The sequence below is a fragment of the Cervus canadensis genome, chromosome 7, assembly GCF_019320065.1.
Source record: "Cervus canadensis isolate Bull #8, Minnesota chromosome 7, ASM1932006v1, whole genome shotgun sequence".
Taxonomy (NCBI): Eukaryota; Metazoa; Chordata; class Mammalia; order Artiodactyla; family Cervidae; genus Cervus; species Cervus canadensis.
Window position 1 is genome coordinate 42,492,115 of NC_057392.1, and position 17,082 is coordinate 42,509,196.

Sequence of the window (17,082 nt, forward strand, 5' to 3'; positions counted from 1 at the left end):
TTGCCTGCTTTACAAGATTATTGCTTATTTTATTATACAAAAAAAACAAAAGTTATTCCCAGATAAACAAAAACAGAATTTTCTTCTAGCAAAGCCATCCTTAAAGAATTACTGAGGGAGATCTTCAGGCTGAAAGAAAGTGACCCAAATGGTAATTTGAATCTAGACAAAGAAACAACACTGTTATGGTAGTTATAAACTAATAGAGTAAATGTGTATTTCTTCTCTGAACTGATTTAAAAAGCAATTTCTGAAACAATGTGCATAAAATTGTATTGGTAGGCCAATAATATATAGAAATGTAATATGTTTTCCAATAACACAAAGAAGGTGGTGGAAGCAAAGCTGTATTGATATCTGAGTAAGTAGATGATGGCTCGACCAGAACAAATGAAGAAAGCCAGAATGGTAAATCAGAAGGTTAATATATAAACTTATAAATATATGTTTGTTCTCTTTCTTGACTTTTGTAAAAAATAAAATTATATAAAGCAATAATTATAGCAATATGTTGTTGGGGTTTGCAATACATATGGATATAATATGTATACCAGCAATAGCATGTAAAAGAGAAAGGAGAAATGGTGCTACAAGAATAACGTTTCTATATCTACTGGAATTTATTATACATCAGAAGTAGATTCTTATAAGATGTATATGTTAAATCTCAGAATAACCACTAAGAGCTCCAAAAATATAGGGTAAAATTGATTATTTTACTATTTAAATATCACTTAAATATTTAAATATTTACTTAAGTACAAGCAAAGCAATAAGGAAGAATTAGAAGAATAGAAATACGTGAGTTACGCAGGAAACCTAAAATGACACATGTAACCCTGTATCAGTAATAACATTTAATGTGGATAGATAATTAAAAAAAAAACAACAATCAAAAGACAGATTGTTGGGCTGAATTTTTTTTTTCATTTATTTTTATTAGTTGGAGGCTAATTACTTTACAATATTGTAGTGGTTTTTGCCATACATTGACATGAATCAGCCATGGATTTACATGTATTCCCCATCCCGATACCTCTCCCACCTCCCTCGCTACCCGATCCCTCTGGGTCTTCCCAGTGCACCAGGCCTGAGCACTTGTCTCATGCATCCAACCTGGGCTGGTGATCTGTTTCACCATAGATAATATGCATGTTTCTATGCTGTTCTCTTGAAACATCCCACCCTCGCCTTCTCCCCCAGAGTCCAAAAGTCTGTTCTGTACTTCTGTGTCTCTTTTTCTGTTTTGCATGTAGGGTTATCATTACCATCTTTCTAAATTCCATATATATGTGTTAGTATACTGTAATGTTCTTTATCTTTCTGGCTTACTTCACTCTGTATAATGGGCTCCAGTTTCATCCATCTCATTAGGACTGATTCAAATGAATTCTTTTTAATGGCTGAGTAATATTCCATGGTGTATATGTACCACAGCTTCCTTATCCATTCATCTGCTGATGGGCATCTAGGTTGCTTCCATGTCCTGGCTATTATAAACAGTGCTGCGATGAACATTGGGGTGCACGTGTCTCTTTCAGATCTGGTTTCCTCAGTGTGTATGCCCAGAAGTGGGATTGCTGGGTCATATGGCAGTTCTATTTCCAAATTTTTTAAGAAATCTCCACACTGTTCTCCATAGTGGCTGTACTAGTTTGCATTCCCACCAACAGTGTAAGAGGGTTCCCTTTTCTCCACACTCTCTCCAGCATTTATTGCTTGTAGACTTTTGGATAGCAGCCATTCTGATTGGCGTGTAATGGTACCTCATTGTGGTTTTGATTTGCATTTCTCTGATAATGAGTGATGTTGAGCATCTTTTCATGTGTTTGTTAGCCATCTGTATGTCTTCTTTGGAGAAATGTCTGTTTAGTTCTTGGCCCATTTTTTGATTGGGTCATTTATTTTTCTGGAATTGAGCTGCAGGAGTTGCTTGTATATTTTTTAGATTAATCCTTTGTCTGTTGCTTCATTTGCTATTATTTTCTCCCAATCTGAGGGCTGTCTTTTCACCTTGCTTATAGTTTCCTTTGTTGTGCAAAAGCTTTTAAGTTTCATTAGGTCCCATTTGTTTATTTTTGCTTTTATTTCCAATATTCTGGAAGGTGGGTCATAGAGGATCCTGCTGTGATTTATGTCAGAGAGTGTTTTGCCTATGTTCTCCTCTAGGAGTTTTATAGTTTCTGGTCTTACATTTAGATCTTTAATCCATTTTGAGTTTATTTTTGTGTATGGTGTTAGAAAGTGTTCTAGTTTCATTCTTTTACAAGTGGTTGACCAGTTTTCCCAGCACCACTTGTTAAAGAGGTTGTCTTTTTTCCATTGTATATCCTTGCCTCCTTTGTCGAAGATAAGGTGTCCATAGGTACGTGGATTTATCCCTGGGCTTTCTATTTTGTTCCATTGATCTATATTTCTGTCTTTGTGCCAGTACCATACTGTCTTGATGACTGTGGCTTTGTAGTAGAGCCTGAAGTCAGGCAGGTTGATTCCTCCAGTTCCATTCTTCTTTCTCAAGACTGCTTTGGCTATTTGAGGTTTTTTGTATTTCCATACACATTGTGAAATTATTTGTTCTAGTTCTGTGAAAAATACTGTTGGTAGCTTAATAGGGATTGCATTCAATCTATAGATTGCTTTTTATAGTATACTCCTTTTCACAATATTGATTCTTCCAATCCATGAACAGGGTATATTTCTCCATCTGTTTGTGTCCTCTTTGATTTCTTTCATCAGTGTTTTATAGTTTTCTATGTATAGGTCTTTTGTTTCTTTAGGTAGATACACTCCTCAGTATTTTATTCTTTTTGTTGCAATGGTGAATGGCATTGTTTCCTTAATTTCTCTTTCTGTTTTCTCATTGTTAGTGTATAGGAATGCCAGGGATTTCTGTGTGTTAATTTTATATCCTGCAACTTTACTATATTTGTTGATTAGCTCTAGTAATTTTCTGGGTAGAGTATTTATGGCTGAATTTTTAAATCAAGATGCAATGCCATGCTGTCTGAAGGTGACACCAAAAGATACAAATGGGAAAAGTAAAAGGATAGAAAAATATCACACAAACAGCAAACATGAAAAAAAAATAACTGGAATAGCTCTACTAATATCAGACAAAAAGATTTTGAATAAAAATTTCTATTAAAGAGGGACATTTAAAGTGATAAAATGGGCAGTATATCAAGAAGATGTAACAAACCTAACAACTAGCTTCCCTGATAGCTCAGTTGGTCAACAATCTGCCTGCAATGCAGGAGACGCCAGTTCTATTCCTGGGTTGGGAAGATCCCCTGGAGAAGGGATAGGCTACCCACTCCAGTATTTGTGGGCTTCCCTTGTGGCTCAGCTGTTAAAGAATCTGCCTGCAATGCAGGAAATTCAGTCCCTGGGTTCAGTCCCTGAGTTGGGAAGATCCCCTGAAGAAGGGAAAGGCTACTCACTCCAGTATTCTGGCCTGGAGAATTCCATGGACTATACAGTCCATGGGGTCAACAAAGAGTCAGACACAACTGAGCGACTTTCACTTCACTTCACTTCACATACCTAACAACAGAGTTACAAAGTATTTGAAGCAATATCTGACAGACTCAAAGGGAGAAACAGACAATTCAACAATTACTGGATATTTTAATACTCTACATTTAAATATAATACAAGAACTAGGCAGAAGGTCAAAAACTAAATAGAAGACTTGAAAAATGCCATATGTAAGACCTCTGTACTCAAATCTACAGAAGGAAATGTTTAAACATTATTTAAATAGAGGTACCATGTTTATGGGCTGGAAAACTCAATATTTTTAAGATGCTTATTCTGCCAAATTTATCTATAAATTTATCAGAATTCATTAATAATTTAGCATATCTCATTTGGTAAAGAGTCTGCCTGCAATGCAGGAGACCCAGGTTCTATTCCTGGGTTGGGAAGATCCTCTGGAGAAGGAGATGGCAACCCACTCCAATATTCTTGCCTGGAGAATCCCATGCTCAGAGGAGCCTGGCAAGCTACAGTCTATGAGGTTGCAAGAGTTGGACTCGACTGAGTGACTAAGCACAACAGCAACACATATCTTTTTATAGAAATTGACAAACCAATTCTAAAAATGTATATTAAAAATTCAAAGAATCTAGAATAACTAAAACACATTTTGAAAAGAACAGAGTTGGAAGATTTCACTTCCTGATTACAAGATGTACTGTAAACCTACATTAATTAGATATTTTGGTAGTCAAAAAAAAAAAAAAAAGACGAATAGACCAATGATTGTAGAAGAGAAAATCAAGAAACTGACCCACGCATATGTGGTCAATTTATTTTTGACTCAGGCACTAATACAAATCAATTAGGAAAGGAAAATCTTTTTAACAAATAATGATGGAACACCTGGGCAAATAGGGGGAAAAATGGACCTTAATCCCTATCTCACACCATAATCAGAATTAACTTGAGATGAACTATAGTCCTGAAAATGAAAGTTTCTTGAGAAAACAAAGAATGATATCTTCATTACCATGGGATAGGCAATGATTACTTATATGGGAATCAAAAAAATTCAAAATAAAAGAAAAAATAAATTGTCCTTAAGGTAAATTAACCTTTTCCTCATCAAAAGACATTTTATTGTCTTTAATGAAAATGGGACGATAAGTCACAAATGGAAGAAAATACAATTACTTCTGATGAAAGACTCTTAAGCAAAATATATAAAGAATTCTGTTGAAGCTTTGGCACTTCTCATTTCTGTAACCTTAAGTAAATAAACTTTCCAAACTTACAATTTCCTTTTTATAAACATAATGGCTGGGCTTAAGTGTCATAGTGGACATTTCTAAAGTGCTATGATTTTTTTTAATCTACAGCAAGTTTATTGGTATAAATTACATAAAGAAGAGGATGGTAGGAAAGGAATATGAATAAAGATCATTTCAGTAATTGACAATAGCTTGTAAGTACCCCTGAGTATGGGGATTTACATTAAAGTAGAAACTATTTACAAAGAAAAAAAAAGTGAAACTCTCCAACTAGGATAGGAAAATGATAAGGATATTTTATAAATGCCATAGGAATGTAGACTGGCAGATAGTGGGAATTACAAAATGTTTGTTAATCCATTGTGCCTGTCGTTGTGTTTTTCAGGAAAGTGACATTAAATAAAGGAATATTAGAAATGAGGAAAATAGAGTGCTTATTATAAGAAGGAATTTGATACCATTGAACACATCATTTAGTATTTACTTAACTTTTATAAATAAGTATAATATTTAAAATTTGTAACATCTCCTTAAAGGTCTTTTAAAAAGCCAGTAACCATTTCCCTTGGAAATGGGAGATTTGATTAGATCTTTTTTTAAAAGAAGTTCTAATTCATGTTGTTCTTGGTCTATTTTCAGAAGAAACTAGGTCATTTACTAAAATATTATTTTATATAAAAAATAAGAAAAGGGAATTTGTATTTTTCCACCATTATATTCAATTACCCTAAATACGTCAGTTATTGTTTCTCCTGTATCGTTAAAATTTTTCAAAATAATTGTCATAACATGAGCACAGAAAAGTTCTCACAGGGGAAAAACAAAGCCTTATTTTAAAACTTACAGGAATTAATAATTATCTATGAAACATTAGAAAATCTCTCATTTTTTTTCATTTCATTTTCAGGCTTAACTGAGTTGAATGACAGTCCAGTTCCCCAGGAACTTGAGCGCTGCAAGTCTCCTACTTCAGGTAAACATGAGTGGTAATTTTCAGGCTTCTGGTAACTCATTGTAGTAATCCACTGCCTAATCTTCATAATTCTTGGGAAATTCATAATTTTGGTAATTAGGTATAATTTTATTTCTGAAATTAAACCATAAGCAAATTTGATTCCAAAATAAAATATAAATGTCTTAAAATATTCATGGCTTCCCAAAAAATTAAGATCAAAGGTATGAGTGCAGTACTTTTAAAGACACTTTAAAAGACAGTTATTGTACAGATATATTAGTAATGCTAAGTAAAAATCTGTTATATTATGTAGAAATTGTCTTACAGCTAGAGCTTAATTAGTGGGAAATACACACTATAGGTGGAGAAGCATAAGAAACCAGCCCTCTGGATCATAGTTTTGAAACATATATATTTGTTGGCAAAGAAAAATTATAATATATGTTGGGAGTAAAACAAAGTGTGAGCCCATTATATTAAAAACATGAGTATAAAGGTTATTAGGAGTAAGTTTTTGCAACATTTTGCAACATTTGCAAAATTAAGGAGTAAGTTTTTAAAGTATGTGAAAAAAAATTTAACAGGTAGAAATTCGTGGTGGTAATCATTATGAATGATTTGCTTTTTTAAAAAATTTGTATTTACCTGATTTTGCTATAGTATACACATAATATTATATAAATTCTTAAGCACCAAAAAGTTAGGTATATCTTTGACATTGAACTGTAGGTCTGTTTTCATAGGGTACCCAAATATTATAATTAATTTTTATTTAAAAAATTATTTTAAACTTCATGCAAATTTATAAACAGTAATCTCTTTATAAAGCAGTGAATTTTGACCTTTAGAAATTCAGTTGGAATTGTGACATTTCTTCAATTTACTCCCTTAAGAGTTGCTAGTTGTTTATTCTTTAGGAATGTAGATTGAGTAGACTCTAGTTGTGTCCTGTGTAAATTTCTGTTTTAATTATATCCATTTAATCCTTATTGTACTGCTTTCATTTTAGGCATAGCCTCATACATTTACCCTTTCTTTTGTATTCCCATTGGCACCATCCTAATCTAGGTATTATTATACCTATGATATCACAAAGATATTCTAACAGGTGTCTCTGTTTTCCATGTCTCCCTCATAGAATTCATTTTGCATATCATGGTGCAAAATTAATCTTCTTAAAATATTACTTTGATATATTCCTGCATCAGAAGTCTTCAATTAAAATATAATTCAACATCCTGTATCAAATTTAGATAATTTAACCTAACTTTAAATTCTCATCCATAATCTGAATTTGAAAGTAATACATGTATTAGGTTTTAACATCAAAAATGGAATAAAAAACTTCCCCTTTCATCTTTCCCCACGCATTGTTTCCATCCTCTTGAAAAAATAAACATTGTTGTTAGTTTGTTCATCCTTCTAGACAGTTTGTGTTTGTAAACAAAAAGAAGTAGGCTTTTGCTTTCTGTTTTATACAAAAGCAGTATATTGTATGCATTTCACTGTACTTTGGTTGTTTCACTTTACAGTGCATCTTCCTTTCCATTTCATTATTTTCTTATTCTTATTTACATTATATGATATTGAATTACATGTGTATACTATAATTTACTTAATCACTTCACCAGTTAAAGTACACTTAGTTCAGTACCAGTCTGTTGCTGTGTCAAACTGCTGCAGTAACTAAATGTTGTGCAGGTATACCAATTGGATGAATTCCTAAAATTGAAGTTGCTGGGTCAAAGGGCATATACTTGTTTAATCTCCAGTTGCTCTCCTTGGGGTTTGTAACTTTTCATTCCTTCCAGCAATAATATGAAAATACTTGTTATCAAATTTTTTAATTTTTGCAAGTCTGTTTGGTAAAAGGGATATGTCAATGCAGTTTCAATTTACCTCTCACATATTGTAAGTGATGAATACCTTTTCATATACTTAAGAGCTCTTTAAATATTTTGTAACTTATCTATTCATATACTTTGCTCATTTTCTATAGGGTTGTTTATTCTTTTCATAATAATCAGTCTTATTCGTAAGTTAGAATTTTCTCTGTGACATGAGACCCAAATATTTTTTTCAATTTAACATTTAACTTTGCTTATGGTGTGTTTTACTGTAGTTTTTTTTTTTTTTTTAATAATCAGACATTGATCTTTTCCTTTAAGGACTTCTTTCTTTATGCCCAGCAATTTAAATACTATACATTATCTACTTTTTAAAAATGTTTTACTCAAATTTCCCTGTCAATCATTTACCCATCGTTACTTATTTGCATCTTTGTACTTTCTCTGAAATGTACAATGAACATATGCAAAGATTGAGAGCCTTTCTTTAATTAGGCTACCAAGTAGTTGATCTATTTTCTGTTTATTTAAACCCAAACAATGGTTTTACTATTTTTTGTTTTTTTACCTTACTGATTTCTGCTTTTATCATTATTAGTACCCTCCTCTGTTTTCCTTCATTTTTTCCCTGTCACCTTTTTTGTGGTAGATGCTTAATTCATTTATATTTATTATTTCTTACATATTGATGTAACAGGGCTAAATTTCTCTTTGAACTCTCCATTAAACATATAATACCTTTTGATATATTATGATTGCATTAACATTATTTTATGTATAGTAAACAATTGTGTATATTTCTTTGACCCAAGAGTTATTTAATGTAAGTGTGTGGCATTAGGCAGCTGAAAGTATTACCTTATTAATGTTGTTCATGTCCTTCCTTACATTTTGATTACTTGATTTGTCAAAGATGGGAAAAAGGCAAATTAAAATATTGTATTAATAATGTATATCTATTCGTTCTTGTATCTTCTGTTTTTTATTCTTTGTATTCATGTGTAAATATTAGAAGATATATGCATCCTCTATGTTAATCACCATTGTTCATATTATATTGTGTCCACCTGATATCACCTTTTTGCTATTGATACCACAACTCTTGCTTTTATTTGTAATTTCTTTTTGTATTTCTTGGCCTTACCTCTTTTAGGATAAACTTTTTTTTAACTGAGGTATAATATATAAACTTCAAAGTGAGTAATTCTTAAGAGTTCAGGTAGACTAGTTTTTACAAATGAGTACTCCATGTAAACGTACCCATATCAAGATATGGAATGTTACTAGATACCACTCTTTTGCCCCTCTCACCCACTAATACCCACAAAGGTACCTACTATTCTGACTTTTATCATCATAGATTAGTTTTGTGGGTTTTGGACTATCAGATGAATGAAATCATTCAATATTTACATTTTAATTTTTGCTTATTTTTTCAATATATATAATATTCATCTATGTTGCTGATGATATTTGTTGATGTATAATACTCCATTATACAAATATATCTCCATGCAGTTTATTATTGCTGAATATTTAGGTGGTTTTCCGTTGGGAGCTATTATAAATAAAGCTGTTATGACCAATCTTGTACAATTTTTAGTACAAATGTAACTTATCTCTGTGTTACATGTATCTGGGAGTGGAGTTTTGAAGTGGTTACACCAATTTTACTTCTGTTATAGCATATAAAAGTTCTATTTGTTCCACATACTTGCCAATTTTTCCAACTTTAGTCATTCTGAGGTATATATAGGACTATCTCACTGTGGAATCAAATTGCAGTGCATGTCCCTGTTATCTAATGATTTTGATGAACTTCTCTTATGTTAATTGACTACTTTTAATATCATCTTTTATGAGATATTCAAGTCTTCTACTTATTGTTATTATGTTGCCAACTTTTTCTTTTGATAAGAAATTCTGTGTATGTGTATAGATAGGTAGATACATACAAAGAAGTACTTTTGTTGGGTGTATATAGAGCAAACTATCTTTTCCCATTCTATGCCTCACCTTTTACTCTGTTAAAGTGGTCTTTTGATGAACAAAAGATTTTAATGCTAATGTTGCTCAGTATATCAATATTTTTTTATTGTTAATGCTTTGTGTGTTTTGTTTTTAAAAACATCTTTGTCTACCCTAAGGTCATAAAACTATTTCCCTGTTTTTTAGGAGCCTCATTGTTTTACCTTCAAATTTAAGTTCAAGTTCCACCCGAAATGTATTTCTGTGTCTAATGTGAGGGAAGATTCAAGGTTTATTACTTTCATTTAGGTATCCAGTTGATAAGGGCCATTTATGAAAAAACTATCATTTCTTCTAGGCACTAAAATGGTACTTTTGTCACAAATTAGTGTACTCTACTGTGTATCTATGTTTCTAGACTTTATGTTCTGTTTCATTTGCGTGTTTATCTATCATTTATCCTATTCCTCACTGTTTTAACTGCTGTAGCTTTGCAGTATTGCTGACAGTATAGGTCCTTCAATTTTGTTTTTGTGGTTCTTTTTCAAGAATGATAGTTATTTTAGGTCTTTTGTGTTTTTATATAACTTTTAGAAAAAAATTGTCAGTTTGCACACAAATTGACATGTTTGGATAGTGACTACAGTTTCACTGTATCTGTAGATCAGTTCGTCAGAACTGATATTCAGCAATGAATTTTCCATTTGGTATCTCTTCATTTATTTCTTCTCTCAGTAATAATTTTATTTTTCTTTGTAGAGACCTACACATCTTTCATTACCTTTATTACTCAGTATTTGATGTTCTGTGTTGTAAAGTTTATGATATCTTTTTTTATGTTTTGTGGCTTTAATATAAAAGTAATTAATTTTTGTATATTGATATTATAGCCAGAACATTTGATAAACTTATTTAACTTCAGTAATTTGTCAGTTCTTTTTGATTATCTATGTATCTAATTATCCTCCATGGGGTCGCAAAGAGTCGGACACGACTGAGCGACTGAGCTGAACTGAACTGATTCTGTTAAAAGGACAATTCTATTTCTTCTTTCTAAAGGAAGAAATCAGCTAGAGCCTCTAAAACAATGTTGAATAGATGTGATGTTAGCAGATATCTTTTCTTTATTTTCATCTCAGGTATATGTCTTTCAAGATTTCATAGTTAATTATGAGGATTGCTACAGGTTTTTAATAGACATTCTGCTTTTAGTACTCTGCCTTGGATGTTTTTTCTTTTATTAATGTTAAAGCAGATCTGTAAACACCATCACTTTTTTTTTTTTTGGCAAAGCACTCAAAGGACTTTGCATGCAATCAAATAGATTGCTTCAAAATAGGAAGATTTTGACTACTTTTGTATTATGTTATTTGGAACAGAAATGCTTGACTAAGATTCATTATCACTATAGTGCCTTATTTGAGAATGGTTTACTGGCAGGTCCCATTCTTCTTTAGTAGCCATTTTAAACTATAAATAATTATGACTGAGGAATGATATTTTTTGTTACGTTAGCTTTCTAATCACTATATATATTTCTTAAAACATGTGAAGTTTATCTTTCTGGGGAAAATACTAACAGATTTTTTTTTATCTTAGTTAAAATTGCTGGAAATAATGAATATTTGCTTATTCCATTCGTCATGAAAAAGGAAAAATAATTGTGTTATATTAATGAATCTTTTTAAGCCCACAAAGGAGAATGTGTTCAACACTATTTCCAGCATACTATGCCAACAAATGTACATTAAAACAACATTATGCAATCTCTTGCTGTTGTAAAAATTGCTGCATTCAATCTAGATTATCAGGAAAGGTATAGTTATGGTAAATGAAGAGTCTTAGCCCAATCAAATCTTAAAATGTAACCATGAAAAAAAATCATTTAAAAATTTAACAGTAGCTTTATAAAATTCATGATGTATATTATCTTTAGAGGTAGAAAAGAATGAAAATATAAACAGTTAAAATGTTTAGATAACTTACCAGTGATAGAATCAATATACATGATTAAGCATATTTGTAATACATTCTAACTTTTGAAAAACTAATAAAAACAGTCATGCCTCCTAGCAAGTCTCCTTGATTATACACTTGATTTATACACTATACAGAGAAATTTCATAGATCTGATTAGTAATGATAATTATTATGTTTATATCTCAGTATATCTTCCATTTTAATGTATATATGGCATTTAAGAGCCAGTATTTTTTCTGCATGATGCAGTGGCTTTTAAGCTTAAAACCTGTATCAGAATCCTATGAAGAATTTTTATTAAAACATAGATTGCTGAGTATAAGAGATTCGAATCAATAAATCTAGAGTGGGGTCTGGTAGTTTGCATTTCTAGCAAGTTCCCGGGTGGTACTAATGCTTCTGGTCTCTGGACCACTGGAGAACCATGACTCTACGAAACTTTTTTTTTTACATCATTTGTTCAGTAGTTGCTTCCCCTCTCGGTTCCAGTTTTGGGATCCCAAGCCCTCACCTATTTAAGTCCTCTAAAAAGCATATTAAAACATTGACACAAATATTACTGAGTAAGAGAGATCAGAAATAAAGAAAGCCAGAGACCAGTAATCATGTTATAACTCTGCTTTCTTACATGGATCTTAAACTCCCTTTTATGCCAATAAACTGCAAGTAATACAGGGTGAAGTTTCAGACTATTAAATATTTCCTTTAGGATAATGTGAGAGAAGAGAATAGGGATTGGGAGCTGCAAGGATCCCAATGAACCAGTCAGAACATTGATATTCTCAGCTTTCAAGATAACAATCATTTCATATTATTCATTCACCCAACTGTTATATTCAGAAAGTAAGTCAAAGTGTCTATAATTAGAAGTGATATTATGATATCCACTAAGAATAAACTAATGAACAAAATAAAAATATCCTGTGCCAAATGGACCTGACAGTCTATCTGCAGAAATAAACATCAAAGCAATAGTTATACAAATTATTATCTTTCCTTAAAGCTGTGTAACCATTTTTCACTCACCAGGTAAGATTGTGCAGTTTGGGTACTGCAGAAACATACTTCCCAAAGAGCTGAGCAGAAGCTAACATCAGCACTAGCACCACCAAATCTGGAACAGGACTATAATCCCCTAAGAAAACAGTCTGTTTTTTTCTTTGGGCCAAGAGTTGAAAATTAATCAAGCTCTCAACTGTAGGGTTATGTCTGCCCACAAAGTGTGCATTTTTCTAATTTGTTATCCTTGAAGATTTGCCTTTAAAAATCATTTTCTCAGTTTAATATTTTTTTGAGAGGGTTAGCATTAGGTCATAAAACTGCTGCTACCTATGCAGCCATCCATCCTCAAGATTCTCACTGTCTACAATATATAATAGCATAATATTTATCCCTAAAGATATCTTTATTAAAAATTAGCATGGAAACTAATGCCACAAAATGCTAAAAAGAAAAAAAATTCAATTCTGTTCTCAAACCTGGGTTAAAACTAGGTCTTACAGCCTAGTTTTAATGCTATTTCTGTGTAATTCTACATGCCTGGAACCCCATTACATCCATCCTTCAAGAAAGAAAGCGTCTTCCTTTCAAAGTGTCCTCTGTTGGAGCAGTACCAAAATACTCAGGTAAAGGCACAAAACAGTTATTTTATGCCTTCCAAATAGTTATTATGAAAGTCACCTCTACGGTAAAAACTCTTGGTTCATTTGGGCTAAAAAATTACATGCCAATAGTTTTTCATTCCCTTCCTTTAGGACTTGCTACCAGAACTCCTGAGGCAGCACCAGGCTTTTATAGGAATGAAATACCAGCTATGAGACAGAGGAATCAAGTACATCATTTGCCAGGTGAAAGTGAAAATTTATTTTATGAACAAAGAAGCTATTATCTCTACAATTTGTTCTAAAACCTTTCTTATTTGTTGTGCTAAAAATACATCTCCCTCATGGTAAATAAAGACCAATTTCCCCAAAGCACTGGTTAAAATTATAAAATGAACTTCATTAGATAGACAGCAGGAATTCCTAAGGCTTTTGAAATGTTCCACAGAATTTTGATAATGGGGTTTTCTGCTTTAAACGTGGATAACTTCATCAGGCCTATAAGAAAATATGAAGTGGCCAACAGAGAATTCAGGGAAAACGTAAGAGCCAAAAGCTAGAGTAGTTTTGTAAAAATTCTCCTATATTCTTCATGATACAATTATGAAACAACTGTGATGTTCATGGAAACTCCAAAGAATTGCCTCAAAGGGGCAATGCTCTCCCAGAAATAGTAAGCAAAAAGAAAAGTCCTATATATTTTATGCAGGCTCATTGCATATTTGGTGCTATTCATAGGAACCAAATCAGAAGAGGGAGGGGACAGATGTACACCTATGGCTGATTCATTTTGATGTTTGACAGAAAATAACAAAATTCTCTAAAGCAATTATCCTTCAATTAGAAAATAATTTTTTAAACAATACATAGCTTTCTTTAAATAGGCACTCATTACAAAATGACTTATGACTAGATTTACAGGCAAATTTGGCCTTGGAGTACAAAATGAAGCAGAGGAAAGGCTAACAGAGTTTTCCCAAGAGAATGCACTGGTCATAGCAAACACCTTCTTCCAACAACACAAGAGAAGACTCTACATATGGACATCACCAGATGATCAATACCGAAATCAGATTGATTATACTCTTTGCAGCCAAAGATGGAGAAGCTCTATACAGTCAGCAAAAACAAGACCAGGAGCTGACTGTGCTCAGATCATGAATTCCTTATTGCAAAATTCAGACTTAAATTGAAGAAAGTAGGAGAAACCACTAGACCATTTAGGTCACTCAGGTATGACCTAAATCAAATCCCTTAACAATTATACAGTGGAAGTGACAAATAGATTCAAGGGATTAGATCTCATAGAGTGCCTGAAGAAATATGGATGGAAGTTTGTGACATTGTACAGGAGGCAGTGATCAAGACCATCCCCAAGAAAAATGCAGAAAGGCAAAATTGTTGTCTGAGGAGACCCTACAAATACCTGGAAAAGAAGAGAAGCAAAAGGCAAAGGAGAAAAGGAAAGATATACCCATTCAAATGCAGAGTTCCAAAGAATAGTAAGGAGAGAGAAGAAAGCCTTCCTCAGTGATCAATGCAAAGAAATAGAGGAAAACAATAGAATGGGAAAGACTAGGGATCTCTTCAAGAAAATTAGAGATACCAAAGGAACATTTCATGCAAACATCAGCACAATAAAGGATAGAAATGGTTTGGACCTAACAGAAGCAGAAGATATTAAGAAGAGGTGGCAAGAATACACAGAAGAACTATATAGAAAAGATCTTCATGACCCAGATAACACAATGGTGTGATCACTCACCTAGAGCCAGACGTCCTAGAATGCGAAGTCAAGTGGGCCTTAGGAAACATCACTATGGCCACAGGACTCAAAAAGGTCAGTTTTCATTCTAGTCCCAAAGAAAGGCAATGCCAAAGAATGTTCAAACTGCTGCACAACTGCAGTCATCTCACATGCTGGCAAAGTAATGCTCAAAATTTTCCAAGCCAGGCTTCAGCAGTACATGAACTGTGAACTTCCAGATATTGAAGCTGGATTTAGAAAAGACAGAGGAACCAGAGATCACATTGCCAACATCCGTTGGATCATCGAAAAAGAAAGAATCAACCATAGGTGTACATCTATACCCTCCCTCTTTCTTTTTTTTTTCTGAAACAGAAAAAACAAGTTTCAGTTCTGCTTTCTTGACTACGCCAAAGCCTTTGACTGTGTAGATCACACCAAACTGTGGGAAACTCTTCAAGAGATGGGAATACCAGACTACCTTACCTGCCTTCTGAGAAATCTGTATGCAGGTCAAGAAGAAAGCGAACTGGATGTGGAACAACAGACTGGTTCCATATAGGGAAAGGAATACATCAAGGATGTATATTGTCACCCTGCTTATTTAACTTATATGCAGAGTACATCATGCAAAATGCCAAACTGGATGAAGTATGAGCTGGAATCAAGATTGCCAGGAGAAATATCAATAATCTTAGATACGCGGATGACATCACCCTTATGGAGAAAGTGAAGAAGAACTAAAGAGCCTCTTGATGAAAGTGAAAAAGGACAGTGAAAAATTTGGCTTAAAACTCAGCATTCAAAAAACTACAATCATGGCATCTGGTCCCACACTTCACTGCAAATAGATGGGGAAACAGTGAGAGACTTTGGGGGAGCGGTGGTGCTTCAAAATCACTGCAGATGGTGACTGCAACATGAAATTAAAAGATGTTTGCTCCTTAAAGGAAAAGCTATGACCAACCTAGACAGCATTACTTTGCCAAAAAAGGTCTGTCTAGTCAAAGCTATGGTTTTTCCAGAAGTCATGTATGGATGTGAGAGTTGGACTATATATAAAGTTGGATGTGAGAGTTGGACTATAAAGAAAGCTGAGCACTGAAGAATTGATGCTTTTGAACTGTGGTGCTGGAGAAGACTCTTGAGAGTCCTTTGCACTGCAAGGAAATCCAACCAGTCAATCGTAAAGGAAATCAATCCTGAATATTCATTGGAAGGACTGATGCTAAAGGTGAAACTCCAGTACTTTGGCCACCTGATGTGAAATACTGACTCACTGGTAAAGACCCTGATGCTGGGAAAGATTGAGGGCAGGAGGAGAAGGGAATGACAGAGGATGAAATAGTTGGATGGCATCATTGACTCAATGGACATGAGTTTGAGCAAGGTCTAGGAGTTGGTGATGGACAGGGAAGCCTGGCATGCTGCAGTCCATGGGGTCACAAACAGCTGGACAAGACTAAGCAACTTAACTGAACTGAGATTTACATCATTAACCAGCATGAATTACCAATGTTCTAGACCCCAAATAAAATCAGTGGCCAAGAAACCTAAAAATGATTATAACCCAGAGTTTTCCATACAGTAGTTTCCTTTTTCCTATGTAATAATACAACACCACTGTGGCATGCCATTTTCTGATGAGAATAGCTGCCCATAAAACACAGCCCTGTCCACCAGACGGACAAGACCCAGCTCCACCCACCAGTAGCTGGGAACCAGTTCCTCCTACCAGCATAAGCCTCTTAAACAGCCTCATTCACCAGGGGGCAGACAGTAGAAATGAGAACTATAACCATGCAACCTGAGGAATGGAAAACCACAATCACAGAAAGTTAGACAGTGTGAGACAGAGGACTATGTGCCAGATGCAGGAATAAGATTAAATTCCAGATGAACAGCTAAGTGAAGTGAAGACAAGCAATCTAGCTGAAGAATTCAGAGTAATGATAGTAAAGACTCAAGATCTCAGAAGAACGGAGACATAGATCAAGAAGAGACAGAAAATGTTTAACAAAAACCTAGAAGACCTCAAGAGCAAACAAACAGATGAATAATACAATAACTGAAATACAAAATACATTGAAGGGAATCAATAGCAGAATAAGTAAGGCAGAAGAACAGAGAAGTGAGCTGGAAGACAGAATGGTGGAAATCATGGCTGTGGGACAGAATAAAGAAAAAAGAATGAAAAACAGTGTAAGAGACCTCTGGAACAACATGAAATGTA

At 33.6% G+C, this 17,082-nt stretch overlaps 1 protein-coding gene across 12 annotated transcripts in view; it reads left to right on the forward strand.

Moving 5' to 3' along the window:
• Positions 1-17,082, forward strand: part of STXBP5L (syntaxin binding protein 5L) — a 339,029-nt gene that overhangs the window by 260,287 nt on the left and 61,660 nt on the right. For 8 of the 12 annotated variants that reach the window (XM_043473078.1, XM_043473077.1, XM_043473079.1 and 5 more), the window contains 2 exons: positions 5,659-5,724; positions 13,256-13,348. In XM_043473078.1, coding sequence (XP_043329013.1) covers positions 5,659-5,724; positions 13,256-13,348 — 159 coding nt within the window. The remainder of the gene's footprint in view (positions 1-5,658; positions 5,725-13,255; positions 13,349-17,082) is intronic. The other 4 variants (XM_043473085.1, XM_043473081.1, XM_043473087.1 and 1 more) reach the window with 1 other exon arrangement.